The sequence below is a fragment of the Nipponia nippon genome, unplaced genomic scaffold (genome assembly GCF_047370975.1).
Source record: "Nipponia nippon isolate SJK-2023a ecotype South Korea unplaced genomic scaffold, ASM4737097v1 scaffold_18, whole genome shotgun sequence".
In the NCBI taxonomy this organism is placed as follows: domain Eukaryota; kingdom Metazoa; phylum Chordata; class Aves; order Pelecaniformes; family Threskiornithidae; genus Nipponia; species Nipponia nippon.
Window position 1 is genome coordinate 536,339 of NW_028262334.1, and position 18,957 is coordinate 555,295.

Below are 18,957 nucleotides of genomic sequence, written 5' to 3' on the forward strand. Positions count from 1 at the left end.
TAGGATGGCAGGTAACATCGTATCGTGTGGACCTGGGCGTCCCTATGGTATCCAGTCAAATAATTCCACGACATAAAAGACAGATCAAAGTTGTATACGTAGGTGAGTTTAAATGCCAAAATGCCAAAACAAAGATTGCATATGTAAACAAAGTTCTTACCTTAGCAAGTCTTCTGATCATTGGGTATTTGAAAATTTGCGTGCGACAATGTGTTTCTATAAGCTTCTGTGGTATATACCATAGCACACAGGTATGAAGTACTTATGGTACGAGATACCGCAGGTTTTGTTAGTGAATGAGATTTTTAATATTAAAGTTTTGGAGGAATTTGGATGAACAGTCTGTTACTTGGAAGTAGTGATGTTTCTTGATATTTTTGCTTTGTGTCTTTTTTATTTTATTTTTTCAGGAAGGAGGTTGCAATGCAAATGTAGAAATCACCAAGTATATTTCATTTTAATCATATGGCAAGACCACTTATGTTTCTGCATTATATTGAATGTGGAAGCTGTCTTTCTGGTGGAGAAAAAGCCTTGTTTTCTGAAGCTTTTTTAGCTTTTTTCAAGCAAGGATGCTGACTTCTTAAGTTTTGGGGTTTTTTAAGTAATATTTTATGTAGATTTCACATTGTAGTGCTTACAAAGGAAAGTAGATCAGTTAAATCTCTGTATTTACAAGCATGCTTGGAACCATTTTATTGCAGATTTTTGACAATGCCTTATGGCAACTTGTAGTGAGTTGAGGCGTTTCATCTTTGGTGTGTGTTTAACTCCGGCTATCTTGCTGGGAGGCATGTATTAGTCCTGTGTAGGCTTCTCAGAGTATGTTGATTATTTCTGTCTGTTCCAGTTACTGGATACTACAGGACTGTAAAGAGTGATGGCAATTACTTTGACAACAAGTTTAGAGTGAAGGGGTTTTGGTCTCTGAAACTGATTTTGTCCTGACTCTTACAAGCTAGTACAAAGGTACAGTCTAGTTACAAGTAATGTCACCTAGTGAAAATATGTGCACTTCATAATCTTATGCAGAGCGATTCATCCAGTCTCCTGTGGATTTTTCTTTCTGGCATTGACATTTTCAGATTGGACCAGAACAGTGTGCTTTTTCCAGTAGTGATCAACACTGGATGTTAAGGAAGGTGAAACCCCCACTCTGCTGCTTACTCCCCCTGCTTCCCAAATGGAACAGGCATAGGAAGGGCTAGTTAGGCAGCAATTATGTTCAGTGTTGTCTAACTGGAACCAGAAAGCATGACAAATAATATAAACATAACAATTACAGTATATCAGTAATAAATATATTTATATAGTATAATGTAAAATAATAAGTATATAAATAATAAAATATCAATAGTATAAGCATAAATAATATTACAAACAAATTCACCATCTCTGCAATACTGTAGTAGTATTATTATTTTTCCACTTAGGGAAGAGATGTTCTGCTTTGTATCTTTTTATGCATTTTGGTGCCTCCACATGTTACTGCAGTCCAGATTGTTTCATGGGTCAGAAAATTGTTCACAATACTTTAATTCTCTGTACTGCCTTTCCTAAAAATATAGCATTGACTAATAAATTGTGGTTTATTTTTCTGTTTTAATGATATGGGTTGCACTTAATTTGAGATGGTGGTTGTTAAAACAAAGTGATTCACTGCATTCTCTGTACTGGGGCTTTCTATGGTAAATCCAGTGCTGATGAGCTGTGCTGTCTGGTGTAATCACTCTCTCTGTCAGAGTGTAGGGAAATGTAGAGAAATCTCCACAGAGTGTGCCATTGTAAAGAAACAGTCCAAATTACATCCTACTCTTCATGAGAATGCACTACTGTAGCTTTAGTAAGGAGTCAGAACTGCATCTTATCTGTTCTTCTAGTGAACAGTTTGGAAAAAAAGTTTTATGGCCTAGAAACATGTCACTGTTGCAGCACAAACATACAAGCACTGCTTATTGTAAGGGAATTAGTTTTGCTTCGGCAAAAGATTTTCAAAAAATCACTCCCTTCTAAAAGATGCCTGTGCCTTCTTTCTTTCTTGATCATTATTGACCACTGATGGAGCTGGCAGAATGCTGCCTGTATTTGTGTTGAAAGTCATTTAAAATTTTTGTTTTCGATTGCTGACAATTTTATCTGGCTATGGTTTTCAGCTTCTACTAGCTCCAGACCCTAGCTACATATATTCCCTCTCTGGTTTTACAGATTTCTGTATTTTATCCCTCTCAGTCATGTCTTTTCCAGGCTGAAGATTCATGGTCTACTTTGTTATTTGAATGGAATTGGTTCCATAATTAATCATTCTTGCTGTCTTCTGTATCTCTTCCGCTTTTAATGTATTCTAGAGAAAAGGGTACAAAAAATTAATGTAATATTCAAAATACAGAAGTATCACAGAATTTGTGTCATAAGACATTTTGTGTTATGTTCTCTCCTGGTTTCCTAATATCCCAGTATACTACATATATTGGGCTCATTTTGGTGTTGTCCTTCTATTGCTTTTAGGTTTGGTCTGTTGTGCTCTGTAGTGATCCAGGGAAGCATGACAGCAATCTCTTTATAATTATTGCACTTTCTTCTTTTTCCCTCTAAAGAAAGCACGAAGATGCTCTTTAACTATTACAACTATTAGAACATCCTAAATATGATACACTGCTGCAAGACTGTGCTTACAGCTGGGACAGCAGGCCAGGCAGCATCTTCTGGGTATTGCTAGTGCAAAAGAAATACATGGTATGGATATCCATATGCCCTACACCACTACGGTATGAGCGTGTGAGCTCTGCCCTTGGTAGGATATTCAGACAATCGAACTAAGAAATTCAGGATTGTCTCTAATGCAGTACCTGGTTTTATTTACAGAATTGACACTAAAATATGGAAGCTCTTGTATTTTATGGTTCTGTTCAGCACATCGCTACCCCAAAATGGCAGCAATACTCATGCCAGCAATTAGTTATCTAGAACAAAACATTTATTGGAAAATTGTTTATCCATTCCTATAGCTTGATCCTTTTCTCAGTGTCTTTCATCCAGTATTTGAGTGAAATTGTTAAAAGGCAGTCATAATCAGTAATTTAAAACATTAAATGTATTTCTACAAAAATATTCTGCTGTAGTATTTACATGTATTTCTTAAAGGTGATTTACTTGTAAAGAAAATGCCTTCTTTATTTTCCACCCAAGGATTAGCGGGGGGGGGTAGGGTGTAAATGTGTATCACATTCAGCCTCCAGAATATGCAGGACCTGAGGATTCGAGTAGGTTGCATCTGTCTTTACCCACAGTATTTGGAAATAACTAATGAGATGAGAAGTCTACAGCTGGTGGCAAGCACTGTAAATTGTGTGCCCTCTGCTCGCCTCCCCCATTGGTTTCCTGGAGGAGACAGACTGTGAACAAAGCCAGCAGGCTGGCTTGCTCAGTGCATTGCTCGCATGCAGCAGTAATTGGGAGTTGGGGGCTGTATGCTGAAGCTATCGTACGTGAAGGAATATATTTGCTCTTTTTGATGTCTGTAAAAAGGACATGTGCTTTATTCCAGTAAAATCATAAGTAAGTGGGTTTTTACTAAAATTCAGATGACAAATATTGCTATTAGTCTTTCTGCAATTATAATAATTCGAGTGGACTTACATTTAAGTGTTGCTGAATTTAAATGTTAATGTGCTGTGCTTATGCTGATTCCTCAAATTGTCCCTGTGAGGTAGGTAAAGTATTCTCTTAGCACCTGCAGGAGCACCCTGCTGAAGTTGGCTAGCTATTATTTGGGTTCTTTAATTAAATATATTGTTTCAGTTTAGAGGGAGAAATAGAGGAAAATACTATTTTGTGGAAGTTCATAAAACATATTGATTAACAATGTGATTGAATGTCTTTTGACTCAGATGTTTCTAGGAAATATTTGCTCAATTCTTAAGTATATGTTTGAATGCTTAATGTGGAAGTTTATCTGAATACCTATTAATGCTTTCTAGATATATTAATTACAGAATGGCTGGGGAAAAAAAATCTATTAAAAGGTTTCTTCAGCCTATTTTAATACATGGTGTAAGTAGGTACATTAAAAGAACTGGGAACAATGTGAAAAAATTGGGGAGAAGAAAGTATCAGAGAAAAACAGCTGATTTTCTGTAAGTGAAATCAGATTCCTCTGAGAGGACCTCCTGGATTTTCCAGTTCCATCTAGCTTGCAAAGAGTGCATTGTAAATGTCAAAATGGTTATGAAAGCATTAATAGCTAATTTGTATAGCCTTGCTCTGTGGATTTGGAATTTCAGTCTAGAAGTAGCGTTCGTTCCTCCGTGCTAATGGAAGAATCTAGATTTGAAAACGGGCGTGTTACACATAACGTTCAATGCTTCTGACAGCTGAAACAATGAATTCATATAATAGCTCCTCAATTGTATATGCACTAGTACCATCTGTTGAATTCAAGTTACATGAGTTAAACGTGGAAAATAGGGAAATGGAGCTGTTTTGGGAGGGCTGAGAAAAGTTATTTGGAATTCCTTTGTGTGGATTGTTCTTCCCAGGTTCATTTGGGATTCTCCTGGTGAATAAATATGGAGAATAAATATGAAGTACCTTCGGAACAATGGGAGAGGGAAATACTTTTGCATAGGTCACAATTCATAAGTCACTAATTACCACAGGGTGCAACTGAGGCCAAGAATAAAAGTGGAGAGGAATACCCAGTTGTATGATCCTCTGTAACGGAGGAGTTTATATCCTTCTCAGGAGAAAACCCCACAGAATAGGGAAGACCAAACTGTTCACTGCTTGGATTGACAGCTCTGTCTTGGGTTATTTGCATCCTTCCATAAAGTGTCTGTTACTGGCCACTAAGACAGAATATTAGATTAGCGTGGTCTCCTGTATAACTCCATCTGACCGTTCCTGCTCTATAACCTTACAGTGTTTGGGTTTATTTTACATGTGCTTATGTTCATGCCTTTGTCTACAAGAACTTTGTAACTCAGTCGTGTAGGGAAACCGGTTCTCCAAAACACAGTGCTTCTGCAGTGGAGACCTAGTTAGATGATTTCAGTATGTGTCAGAAGAAACATCGCTATTTCAGTTTTAATATTCAGAGAGCCATTTTTTTTAATTTACATGTATCTTGCTGCTGCTAGTATTTAACTTTGAATATAGGGGGGGTGCATTAGAAAGGTGAAGGTTTAGTTTTAATTCATTTTAGAAGCAGTTGACAAATGTGATTCCTCGTTACAACTCTCTGATGTGGGGTGGGGGAATGCCAGTAGCTACTTTTCTGGTGGTATTTCTTTCACTCGGTGTTCTGCAAACATTGTCCTCATTGAAATTTGTTTTTAAAAATGACACCTTAAACTATGCTAAACTTTCTTGGGCTTTTCTGTAGCACCCACCAAGCACTTGTTCTGCTTTAAAGGAACTTAAACTTTTACAGTTCTCCTTGGCCGCATGGGTGTAATGGTATTCTTAGGTTGATGTTTTTCATACATTGTGTAAACCTTGTGTTCTCAGTTACTGAGGTCAGAGTCTATAGCCCTTTCCTAATTTCCAAAGTAGCATCTTCATCTAATAATCGTTTTCATATCCCTCATTAGTAAAATTAAGTAAATCCATATGTTGGAAGCATCTGTCATCTTTCAACTCTATTGACATTTGCTTTTTTCCCCCCTGTATATGACTTTGTAACCAGTCATGTCTGTTGTCAAGCAGTGCCAGTCAGACTGCTGCCTTGTGCCCTCTCTGTGCTTAGCCTGCTGATGTGTCTCACAGATTGGCATTATGCAGTTTCTAATTTTGCAAGTTAGTTCACTTATGCCTTCTTCCCTTTCTGTTCTGCATTCTCAGGAGGGGACATATGTTGCAGCTTGGATAATGTTAGCACACTAGTTTCTGTATTATTGCTTTTTCTTCCCCTCAGAAGTTTACAAAACCGATAGAATAACGCTTATGTCACACAATGCGTAGCACAAGAAAATTCTAACCTGGAAGGCAGCCCTGGCGCGCTATCGTAGTATAAACAGATAATGAGCACCACTGGTGATATGCAGTGAATGAGCGGGTGTGATGGAGTATTCAACACAAACTTCAGTCGGACTCACTCCACCCATCCTGCTCCAGACCGCTCAGAAGAATCAATTTGGTAGTCTTGAACAGAGGCTTAATACAATGGGATATTGAATCTGGTGGGCTTTGTTTTTTTTCTGACTCTCAGGGGGTTTTTTTATATTATAGGACTACAAAGCTGATGAAGATCCTGCGTTATTCCAGTCGGTTAAGACGAAGAGAGGACCTTTGGGGCCAAATTGGAAGGTACTAAGAACTAATGTTACAACCTTAGGAAGACTTTATCAGCAGAAAAAATAGTTCACGGTTCCTTAGAGACTAGCACTAGCAATATTAGTCTTAAAACAGAGGGCAGAAATTCAATACTGCTTCTCTTTTTTGTATTCAGTTAAAATTCTGAATGTGTTAGTAAGCAAAGGTACTGTCTGCTGCTTGTTTAATATCACTATTAAAACCAAAGCAAGCTCTGCAAATTAAATTGGATGAATGTTATCCTTACTCAGGACTGACATCTGAATATACACTATGATGAATTCCATGGAAGTCATCAGCCTGCTGTGGTAGCCACTGGAGGTGACTTAAAATGCAAAAATTTAGTTGGAAACTTCCTTCTATATAAGTGGTTATAATTGTGTGTTTCTTAGAGCAGGGTAAAAGATAGTACATGTATATGTTTTATTTAGAATTACCACAAAACCAGCAGAAGATAGTGGCAACTAAACCTAAGCCTGTCTTTACCTTGCCATATTGAATATCTAGGTATTTTTCACTTGTGTGGATTGTATACAAAATGCACATGAAAACCTCCAGTATTTCATCATAAATATTTCCCCTCAGTGAAATAATGCACCCTGTTTCCATTTGTGCATGTGTGTATACATGCATGCACAGATGCATCTGCCATGTTCTTGAAATTTTCAGTCTGGCGTATGTAATCTGAGTTGGTTTGGGAAATCAATTTTCCACATTCTTTGGTCATTTACCAGTTTTCTAATAAGTACAGTCGTTGTGTAACCATAGGAAGATGACTTGACCAAAGCTTTATTTCAAGGTAAAGCCATCTGGCTTTTTACCAGGGCTGCAGTTCCCCAAGCCTGTATACTGGAAATCTTGTTCGAAGCTCTTGCTTAAGAAGCAAGAAGACTGCTTGCTTAATATCATCTCCTCCTCCCCCCTCAAGTCTGACCAAAATTTAGTGTTCTAGATTTCCATGATGTCCTTACTGGATAAGTCTGTTTTGATGCGAGACATTACATTCTGTGAAAGCTCTTCAATATTAGTGTTACCTTTCTGCATGAACATGTTATTGAGTTATTCTTAGGTGACTGTCAATACAGCTGTGGTGTGAAAGCTTAGCACTTAGTCACATCCAGTATGAATTTGCTCTGCTTACGTATTCAACTACAGGAAGGTCGTGCTTGGGAACTCACTCCTTAGTAGGCAGCGTAAGTACTGGTGCAGAATATGTCAGTGTCAGAATGTGTATATCACCTATATACACCTTGGTAATACCTGTATACTTTTCTTAACAATTTAGCCTAAACAGTTGCTGCATATGTAAAGATGATCCTTTCTTGAAATAACTTTTCGTAGAGTCTGTTGCCTGAGGTCCTCTTCCATTTCCTCCAGAACCTTGCTCCGCTCAAATTCAGAAACATTTTCTGTGGGCCAGCATATACCACATGGAACCCACCAACACCTGAACGGCAACACAAAACTTGCTAGCCCATCCCTGCCCCAGTCACAAAGCACGTCCTTCCACAGCCAGCCTTCAAAATTCATGTATATGTGCCCATCCCAGAAGGAAATATACTTTGTCTGCTACACCAGAAACCCTCACAGAAACTGAGAAGCTAACTGCTGTATACTAGAATGAATATACAGGCAATCTCTCAGGAATAGGCCCCTAGTTACCAATTAGAATATAGTTTTTCACTTTTGTCATTACCGTGAATGAACTGTTTCATTGTCGGTAGCATAATTTTACTTCTTATGTTTAGTGTGTGCTGTGATGAATTATGCTTAAGTAAATACTGAGGGTTTTTTCAATGTATTGCAAATGGTGCCCCAATTTCTTAAATTCTCTTGTAAAAGCATTCAGTCTTTCATTACCCAAAAAAGTTCTAAATACAGCATGAATGTTTCTGCCCAAATACAGTGTGAAGGACTTGCTCTGAGAGGTGTGAATATTCTTCTAGTTCATTAGCTTAGATGTCACCATTAGTTATTTTACCCCTAGTTTTTGCAAAGCAGCAAGATAAGCGTCAGATATTAAGAGTAGGGTGCATTGGACCAGCAAGCTCTCGGTTTCTAATTTCCTATCCTAAAACACGGTTGTACAAGCAGAAAGTAGGCAGAAGATATACCAGCCCTTCTGCTATCAGAAGCTTGACCTGTGTCTTAAGTGTCAAATAACTGACCACCATGTCTGACAGAGCAGTGTCCCCATTTCCCACTACATAATACCACACTCGTCAGCTGGCCTGAGATCATAAATCAAAGCAGCCTGAATTCAAGGACTTAAGGTGTCTATTGTCCCACTCTGGAATGAGGCTGTAGTTCCAGGGGCATGGTTGTGCAGCGCTGACCCCTCACTCCTCTACTTCTGTATGTGCTGGTACAGTGGCTTTAATGCTGCATGGCAATTAACCTAGGGGAAAAAATAGGGAACCAGCTTTTTATGAAAGGCTGGGAAACAATATGGCAACACAGGGAGCTGTAACAGGACTGTTGAAAGTTTCAGTAGAGCTTCAGTGGGCTACTGAAGCTGACGCTTCACTGCCATTAAGCTGCATTACCAGAAGAAAAGCTTGTGAAGCTACCTCTTGGGTGCTCCGTGTATTTCAGTTTGCCTTAATGAGCTGAGGGTGCCACTGATGTATACCACTGACCTAACTGGTGCTGCCATAGCTGTTCCTAACGTTGTCTTTTCAACATGATGAAAGTTCATCCTGTGACAGTCCAGTTGTACACACACAAAAATAATGTGAAATTCCATTTTCCTGTGAGGGTGGTCAAACACTGGAACAGGTTGCCCAGAGAGGTGGTGGAGTCTCCATCCATGGAGGTACTCAAAACCTGACTGGACACAGTCCTGGCAACCTGCTGTAGGTGACCCTTCTTGAGCAGGCCTCCTGCACCCGCTGATCAGAGAATGTCCCTTCCAACCTCAGCAATGCTGTGATTTTGCAATCTACACATATCTACACAGTCTTAATTCTTTCCTTTGTGTGTCCAAAGACAGAAAATAGTTCTGCTTCAGGAAGTTTCTGAGCTTATAAGTAGCTGGAGATTAGTGGAGTTTCTAAGTGAATTATCAATTATTTTCTTCCTTGGGTTTTAAATTTTTACATAGATTTCTGCCATTGGCTGCTGTCAAAGTACTGAGCCAGGTAGATCTTTGGTCTGACTTGTGGGTTTGTCCTGGGCCCAAGCATTAGCTGGAATCTCATGGAAAAATGAGATTATTGTGTGTTTCAAGATGACGATGAGGGGAGGTGTGTATTCAAACTCCCATTATTGTAGTACTCTTTCTACCCTGGCTAAGTATTCTTGCTAGCAGGGTAAAATTGTCACATGGATTATTTTTGTAAACTGTGCTGACAATGTGCATCCTGCCTTAGACATTTGTTGTTCCTTCCTCCTCAGGAAGGAAGCAGGAGGCTGATGCAGGAATGGCCGGGTTGGGCCTGTGTGACCCAGAGAAAGTGGGGAGTTACTGATTTGTTTTTTTAAAAACAGCTGTAAAATGAGGAGGAGAACTTTGAATGCCTGGAACTGGCAGCACCGAATTTGTATGTTCCATTTAGTTCTGTCCTTTTACTAATGCCTGGACATAGACTTGTGCTGTTTGGCAACACCAAACAACAGCAGCACTTTGTTTTTTGCTCGTGAATAGAACATCAGTCTTCTGAGGATAATTGGTTTTCATTTAAGTGCTCTCTGGTGATGAGTATTTGTGATAAAAATTCTGTGTTAAATAAATATGCATTATTCACCAAGATTTTTATATGTTAAATATATCTCACAGTAAATCTTTTTACCGTGTGCGTGGCCGAGAGGAGTTATCCATTTCATGGTTAAAAGAAGTGTAGCTTAAAAATGCCATAAAGTATTTCTACTTAGAAGTTTGTTGCAGCTATAAAGAATAAAAACCTGTGGACTTCTTGTAGTAGTTGCTTGTTACTCAAGCCATGCACACAGAGGGTTTTTTGGGTTTGTTTTTTCAAGCGACTATCAGCTTCCTTTTTGGTTTTTTTTTTTTTCCTTATATTTTTCTTCCTCTTCTTATAAGGCTTGGAGTAATCTAACATGCTTTGTTAAACTGAAAACATGATATGGTCTCTTGTATTATGTAAATCTGACTGCATGAATTGTAGGAAAATCACTGTGTATGGTGTTACAGGTACTTCAGAATTGTTTGGATGTAGGCACTATAACAGAAACCTAGGAATTCTAGGAAATGGTGGTGGGCGTCTCCTGAATTTCTCTCAGTTCTTTCTTCTGGGGGTCCGTCTTTTGCACAAAGTCTTGAGCTGGAGCTGCTTCCAAGCAGTCTTTGAGGTGGAGCATTAGTTCGTCTTATGGCCACCTGTTGCCATTGATGATAAACAAGTTCTCTCCCTATTTCTTCTCATAGTAGCAGTCAGAAGGTCTGCAATTCATTATGCAAAAATTAGTATGTAAGTTATGTCCCACAACTAGACATTACCTCTACACCTGGGTAAAGACATACCCTTCTGGCAGCGTCTGCAGGAGAGGGAGAGAGGAAGAGGGGAGAGCACGCCAGTGTCTGTATGGGCAGGGCAGAACTGCAGTAAGCTTAAGGTTTATGCTTTTGTGAGCAGCAAACTTGAGGGGTGGTTATGTGCTTTTTGTTATCTATTTCCTAGTGCATGTGTGTTCCACCATTGTACTGAGCAACTCCAGTTATAATTGCCTTTGCACAAGAGACCCAAAAGTAAAAAATAATTTGGTGCTAGCTATTGTAATCAAGCTTCATTGTCCTTTCAAAACATCAGAAAGTATATTACAGTGGAAATCATGAAAATGAAATCCATGTTAAGACTAACATTTATAATGTAAGTTTGCAGCGTGGATGGAATTGTCTTACAGACTTAACCTGATTGTTAGTTAATCCCTGTTTTCCTACGTTCAGAGTACAGTGCTAAGTATTTACTAATAGTTAGAATTCGAAGTATTATTATAATTCTTAATAATAATTAGAATTAGATTTTATAATTATAATAAAATGTTTTAATTTAGTACTATATTTATAATTATAATATAATACTCTAGAATTATGCTTTCTAATAATTAAATTAATTTGACTGAAGTAAATTTTTAAAAAATTAAAAATTCCTTCCCATTATCCATAAACAGAAAGAGCTAGCAACTGATGAAGAGTGTCCAAAAATGTGTGCTTACAAGTTGGTGACTATCAAATTTAAATGGTGGGGACTGCAGAACAAAGTCGAAAACTTTATACAAAAGGTAAGCGCTTCTCCCTTGCTGGGGTGTTGCTGGGGAGGTGGGATTGGCGGCGGGCGGGTAGGGAGGCAGGGGGGTTCTGTGTTGACGTGGGGGTTTTCTGAGGAGAAGCAGTGATGAAGTTTTCTGTTGCTTACAGTCAAGCAATTTCTGTTTATTTCTTCAGCAAGTACAACCATTTGTGTCTTGATCTACTAGCAATGAGGTCGCATTGGTGGTACTAGAATAACTTTCTAAGTTAAAAAAGCAAACGTATAAGCAAAGAGTCTGTGTCGTGTAGGTGTAACACTTGATTTTGTAAGCAGCAACACTTGCCAGGAAGAGAGTTCTTTGATTCTTTTTTTTTCCGTAAGTTGAAAGTTGCATAAAACGTGCTGGTGTTTCACTAGTATTTTATGTTCTAGTTTTCTTAAGAAACTAAAGTAGTTGTTTTGGGTTGTTTTTTTTTTTTTAATTGAATGCTTGCAAAACCAGGTATGACGCAGGTAGAATCCAGTGCACTAGGATTTAGTTGGCAATTGTGGTGTTTTGTCAAATTATGTTTGCATCTTATTTCGTTACTGCTGTATCATCAGAATAAGAGTTGTAAAATATTTTTAAAAGTATGACTAAATATTTAGAATGTTAACTTTGTAGGCAGAGTGTTTCATCTAGACCATCACGCCATTCTCTCTAATCCAGAGAAAATGTGCTGTAACAGTGAGTTAACCAAAACATGATATTCCAGTAGCAATTGAGCGTGGTGCTTCCTCACAGACAACCAACGCCAGACCTTTTTCATTGTGGTAACCAGGGCTCTTAGCTCTGAGTGGGCCACACAGCTAACTGCATTAAATGCTTATGAATTTCAATAAATATGATAGCAAAAGAGAAAAGCTTCAAACAGTAGTAATTGAAAATGAAATGGAGAGGTAGTTTGTGATAGCCACAGTACAAAGTAAGGGTAAGGAGACATTGGAGACTGTCTTTAATGTGGTGGTGGTTTTGGGAAGGAGTTGCCCATCACACGTTCTAAACTGAACACTGTTAGGGAATAAGCTGAGCAGAAGAGCCAAGACTGAGTCTGTGGTCTAATTAGGAGTATTTGAAGATAGGACCTTTTATTTATTCCCCCCTCCACTCCCAACCTTGCTTTACCTGAAGCTGATTCTTTAGAGGAAGTTATCTCTGTCTGCTAGTTGTTGAGACCCGTATGTTGGATTTGATCAGCATTGGTTCGGGGGGCAGTCAGTAGCTTGAGTGATGCAAAATCTGGGAGCAGATGAACAAGATGTGAACTTCAGCTGGCAACCTGGGTAACTGAATACATGCAGAAGTCTGCGTTTTAGTAGTAAAATAGATTTCTGTGTTGTATATACACAACTACTTTTATCAGAGCAGCCAGAAGCAATTCTGGTAATTTTGCAAATTGAATAGTTTATATGATGCATCTTTCATCATCCAAGTCACCATTATAAAAGTTGAGATTCCAGGGCGCTAGAGATGGACTTGAGCTGGCAAGTTGCAGTTCTTCAACATAACACAGTGGGGTTTTGGGGCTGGCAGGTATTTTGAAATGTGAAACCTACCAATTTAAGTAGAAGAGGTACAGTAAAAATATTCTTACTGTGATCGATACAGAACACAGATATGCGTACTTTAGTGAAAGGGCCGTGGAATCCTTAGCTTGAATATTTACACTCAAGGTTTTTGTACCTTTGTAATTGCATGTCAGGTATTACTGGGATGCTGATTTGGTACAAGTCGCAAGCGTGCCATCTTTGGAGTCAGAAGTACTTCCCTTTTTGCTTCATTCTGGCTTTAGGAATTGGCCATTCTTGGTTTTTAATAGTGAGCACAGAACCTGTGACGGTTCTGTCATAGACTTTTATGTAGTTTATGCTAAATATTCTAGCTGTTGTGATGCTACGTTTATTCTGTCTAGTGCTGTCTTGGAGCTAGAACAGATTGTAAAAGGATTCTTCAGCATTTTCCAGTAACATAAATTGCTGAACTTTCTTGAAACTTTTTTTGACAGTGAAATTTGTTAATTTTTTTCCATGTTAAAGCATGTGAGAAATGAGATGACTTTTAAATTGGACTGAGGAATGTGAGGGGGGCTGAACCTGTAGCAATCTGAAATAGCATGCACCTAAAGATTATAATTGAGCAGCTGCAATCACTTCACCAGTCTTTAGCAAAATGTGGGCCTATTATCTAATGTTTGTTTATCTTCTTAAAGCAAGAAAAAAGGATATTCACCAACTTTCATCGCCAGTTGTTCTGTTGGATTGACAAGTGGATTGACCTGACTATGGAAGACATTAGGAGAATGGAGGATGAAACCCAAAAGGAGCTGGAAGCGGTAAGAATGCTTTTTTTAAGGCTGATGTTTGTGTGCTATCTGCCTGCATCTGTGCTATTTATCTGTTCGGGAATTGATGCAAGTTACATTGTGTCCATCCCCTTGTGTGTGTCTGGGCAATTGCTGATGAACATTACAGCCCCCTTAGTGATTCTCCTGTGCAGACCCATGCACTTCAAGCTTCTGCATACCGTGTTGTGTCAAGCTGGAAGTGGCTGTAAGGTAAATATTTCTCATGTCACTAAATCCAGAATGTCTGCTCTGACCACCTCTTTATTTATGGTGCCATACCCATTGCAAAAGTCCCATTCAGTGCCTTTTTACCACTTGTCAGTTAGAATGCAGAGCTGTCATCCTGCTTTTCCATCATATGTCTTGTTTTGTTTCGTTTCTAATCATCATTACATCTGATTACTTTTTCTCTTCAAACATGTCTTCAAGGAAGCTTGAATATGTCACATGACAGCTGTTCCGCTCATCCTGATTAGCACACCAAAACTGAGAATTTTACTTGCAAAAAGGAAATCAGTAAAATTAACAGGCTTGAGACGGTGTGAATTTTTATGCTTTAGTGGCTATGAGGCCTGATCTGTCTTTGAACTGATGTCTAGAAGGAAACTCATCCATAGAGCACTTTCTCTACTTTCCTTTGAGAGGCAGAGGAACATTCACAGGCTAAGCAGGAAGCCTTCTTCTATAGCATCTTTCCAGAGCAAGACCTTTGGCATGAACCTTTCTCATTTTAAATCCTGCTGGTTATTTTAAGTTCTTGCAGTCTTTGGATTTGCAGTTCTATTTCCTTCCCGTTTTGCCAATTGCTTCATGCCCCAAGCCCATTCAGCTTGTCACTTTCCTTCCATTGTCTTGGTTCTTTCAAGACACGATGGGTCTTCAGGTGCAACTCGCTTTTTTTGCATGATTTAACTCATTTCAGCTGCCAGACATCCTTAAACAGATTGCCTGGTGCTTTAGACCTACTCTTGACAGTGGTTCTGAAGTGCATTTTGTGGTTTGTTCCCAGCACATCTTTTCTTGTAGTATCACAACGAGCTGCAGCTGTTCCATCCCCACTTGTTATGCTCTCCACGTTTGGGCTTTGAGCTGTGCGGACCCATCTTGCATTGCGTAGAGATGTTTTCTGGATTTGGAAGAAGCGTTTCTTCACTCTTCTGTGTGTTAATAGGTAGATGTTCTGAGCTGGTAAAACCAAACTTTCTTTTCAAATAAGCTGAAGGGATTGTCTGCTTTGGCAGTTCCCAGTATGTGCTTTGGAAAAGAATGATGTTCATTCACTCTTGCAAACATTGTGCCCTCTCATTGGCATTTGGATATTTTTGATTATGGCAGGTCTTCCCTCAAATCACATAGATTTCTTCTTTAATTCTACTTTATGCCAGAACCTATTCCTAGAGCCACCTGTTCCTAGGTGTCTGTGAAGGAGTAAGAGTAACCACTTTCTATAACTGATTTTTGTCAGAAGGGTTCTCTTCCGCACACCCATAGTTCTTTATTTGGAATGAAATGGACTTCATCCAATTTCTCTGAGAAAGGATAGTGGCAGTGTGAGGAATGCATGCAAGGTATGTGTTGGAGAGAGTAAGCAGCACTTGACACGTCTGTGTGCATGAGAAAATTTCCCTTTTGTGTCTCTGTGGACTGTGGATGTTTGTCTTCTTGTAGAGAAAGTTCTGTTTCACATTTCTCACTGGTAAGTAACTTCTTTTAAATACTTTATGCAAAATATTTGCTGTTTTGTAGTTCTTACCTTAAGCAAAAACCAGATCACATGTTTCTGGGTGTAACATTTATCCTTGTTCTTAAATAGCAAATGTACTTATTTACTATTTTCCTGTTTTGCAAAGCAATGCAAATAGTTTATTTCAAATAGCTTGTTGTGTAAGACGTTAGCATCGGGAACTTAAGTGTATTACTTCTTGAAAAAGTCAGTTTTTCACAAGAGAAATGTATTGATTAGTTACACTAACACAGCTTTTCTATGTGTATTGTGAAATGTGAGAGGAGCGGGGACCTACTGTTAAAATATCTTGGGTTTTCTCAGCTGTTACAATAGGGGTATCTACAAACACCTATAAATGATGCAATTTCAAGGTTTTTGTGGTGAAGTGCATTATTGGAGAATAACCTAAAGGCAAAAATGTCACTGCCAAATAAAATACGAAGGCTAATTTTATCCCAAATAATTTGGTTTTGTGTTTCATATTCAACTACTTCATCCATTGTGCTAAACAGTAACTTTCATTAAATCCGAAGTATACCACAAAACACTTGTTTTATGGCCAGGACCACTGGGAAGCGAGCGCTTAGTGATAAGGTGCTTAATATGACAAGAATATCTTCATGCTTCCATCCCTGCAGAGAAGTAGTCGGCTTTTTCAACAGTGTTGCACTATGCAGTTCTGTGATGCTTAAAAACAAAAAACTGCAGAAAGCAAGCCTAATAATATTGGCAGCATTACATTTTCTTACATACATTGCTTTCTGTTGCTGTTCCCTTTCTCATTAACACCCTTTCTTATTCCTGGTTTGAGCTAATCTTTGGATTCTGTGCACATTTTGGTTCTTTTGTTGGTCCTGTTCTTCATCTTAAGTCGATTTTTATAGTCAGGATCTCTGCTTTTGTTACTTTTTTGTTACACTCTGAATCCTCATCAGTGTTCTTCCAGAGTTTCTCTATCCCAGCCCATCCTTTTCTTCCTGTTTCACTTAGTGGTGTATGTGTCTGACTCCTGGAGATGAGGAGCACCTGTGCATAATTAAATACACACCAGCTAATCAGAGCATAGTAGAAAAGCATCTGACCCTTCCAAAGCACTGTGGCCAAACCTACCTCATGTCTTTGCGAGAGTAGAAATGCCACGTTGGGTATTTTGAGCAATGTGGCTCCATGCTCAAAGCATCATAGGCTGTTAAAAATCCGAGAAGCATCATTTACAGCTGCTGTACGGTTCCCAGGCTTCCCCACCAAAAAGAAACTCTGTATACCCAGTCTCCAAAAAACCTCAACTGTAGCTGAGGCTGGTTCTGGTCCTGGCCAGGGGAAAGTACTCCTGGTCACGTAGATTGTTACCTCTTTCTTACTAACCAACAGCGCGATAGGTTCTTTATGTGGTAGCTCACAGTTTTATTTTACGTTTAGATGCGTAAGAAGGGTTCCGTTCGAGGCACTTTGGCTGCTGACGTCTAGAGGAGTTCTCTGTAGGTTCTGAGGCAAATCAAGCTGTGTAAGTCAACTGCTGGATGGAAAAGGAGAAAAGTGGTTAATGTTCTGATGGATGGGAATTGCTGGCAGAAATCCTCTAAATGGACATATATCCAGATAACACTTCTGGGCCTTAGCTCCCTCCTGGGTGATAACCTTGTGGTGATCAACAGTTGGAGATGACCCTTGGTATCCAGGGTACCTAAGAGACCTTCTCCACAGATGGGCACTGTAATAGGCTGGGCAGGTGCTCGGTCCGGTGGCAGAATGCCTGAGGCGTTGGCCACATAACCTGGTTCTTCGTGCGTATCTAGTACAGAAACCCAAAGCGCGTGTCCTGTTGTCATCACTGTGCCCGCACTGAGCGCTGAAGCCTGCAGCTGGTCTTTTGGACACAAATCAGAAAAGTCAATGAGCGTCATTTTGCTATGCACTCAGTAGCAAAGTGATAAGTGGACTTAGTCCATATAATTTAGGGAAACCATGGACTGTCATCTTCAAAGCATGTTAAGTTCTTGAAATCCAGTTCCACGCAGATATTTATAGACTAAATTTGCGTTAAAACTGTTACTGTGGGAAACAGGTTGTCCAAGAGTTGCAAGCTTTTGAGTATTTGTGTCCAATACTTTAATGTTGGTGTTTCCCACTGTGACTGTTTTAATACTGCAGGAGGGATCCTCAGCCAAAGCAGTTTTAAAATCTTGCTGATGAGCGTGAGGCTCCTCAGAGACTGGAGCTGCTGTCCACCAGTGAGGACAGCACCCAAATTAAGATTCCCTAACAAGTCTTGCATTGCTTTGGTATGATTTGCTCAGTCCTGGTGATGTTTTGACTGCCCTGCCCTATTTTTCTTGGAGATTAATAAAACTGCCTATTTGGAACTTACTGTTTGAGGAAACTATTAATGCTTAATTATATATTTTCTTTCTCCACAGTTACGTAATCAAGGCCAAGTCAGAGGAACAAGTGCTGCCAATGATGAATGATGATGGATTTAACCGTCACATACAGTGTTGATATACAAATGTGTGTGTGGATGCATGATTATTTGTATATAATTATATATACGCACATGCATACTGGAGGGGGTTGTTACAGTGTCTCCAGGGTACTATACCTGTCCTCAGCAAAGATTCAAAAGAAACTGCTTTCATTACGTATACCTGAAGCAAATAAAAATCAACTGAGTAGTGTCATTTAAAGGATGAATTAACTGCAGAATTATGCTAACTGGTATGTTTCATGAATGTCAATACTGGACCAATTTATTCCCTACTTGTTTTTTTCCTGTCTTGAGTCACTCTGCTATAACTTACCCATATCTCATTGTAAAGAAACAGATTCAAATAAGTTAATTTCAGTTTTGTGTCTTCCCTATGTGATTATTTTTGGAATAGGAACAATGAATGTATTTATAGCTATTTATTTCTGGATTGTCATTATCCTATAGTCAAATCGGAAAAAAATTTTTATTAGTGGAAATTGGAAGACTTTTACAGTTGAATAAGTTTAACCCAAACTTTACCCATTCACTGATTTAAAGGAAGAAAAATCATGTTTTATTGGACTTTTGTACATTGAAATGCTAATGTTTTTTCTTCATTAAAATTGGCAAGATTAAGGAAAAATGGCTTGTGATTTATAAAATAATTGCAACTTGAAATTTTCCAGAAGCTGTTTTTTTAGACAAAGATACTGACAATACTTGCAGAATATTTCAAATACATCTTAGGCCATGCGGTGAAAGCGAAGGGGGATGATAGCCCTTCCCTAAAGTAATACTTTCTGTTAATGAAATCTCTGTTTTCCAGAGTTTCACTTTGGAAGCTATGCAAATGGTCTTGAT

At 38.8% G+C, this 18,957-nt stretch overlaps 1 protein-coding gene across 2 annotated transcripts in view; it reads left to right on the top strand.

The window, feature by feature from the left end:
• PITPNB (phosphatidylinositol transfer protein beta) overlaps nt 1-18,532 on the top strand; it is a 34,826-nt gene extending 16,294 nt beyond the window's left edge. The window contains exons 8-12 of one of the 2 annotated variants that reach the window (XM_087754679.1): nt 6,226-6,303; nt 11,440-11,550; nt 13,769-13,891; nt 17,049-17,133; nt 18,047-18,532. In XM_087754679.1, coding sequence (XP_087610805.1) covers nt 6,226-6,303; nt 11,440-11,550; nt 13,769-13,891; nt 17,049-17,096 — 360 coding nt within the window. In that variant the 3' untranslated portion in view covers nt 17,097-17,133; nt 18,047-18,532. The remainder of the gene's footprint in view (nt 1-6,225; nt 6,304-11,439; nt 11,551-13,768; nt 13,892-17,048; nt 17,134-18,046) is intronic. The other variant, XM_087754678.1, reaches the window with a different exon arrangement.
• The last annotated feature ends 425 nt before the right edge of the window (nt 18,533-18,957 follow it).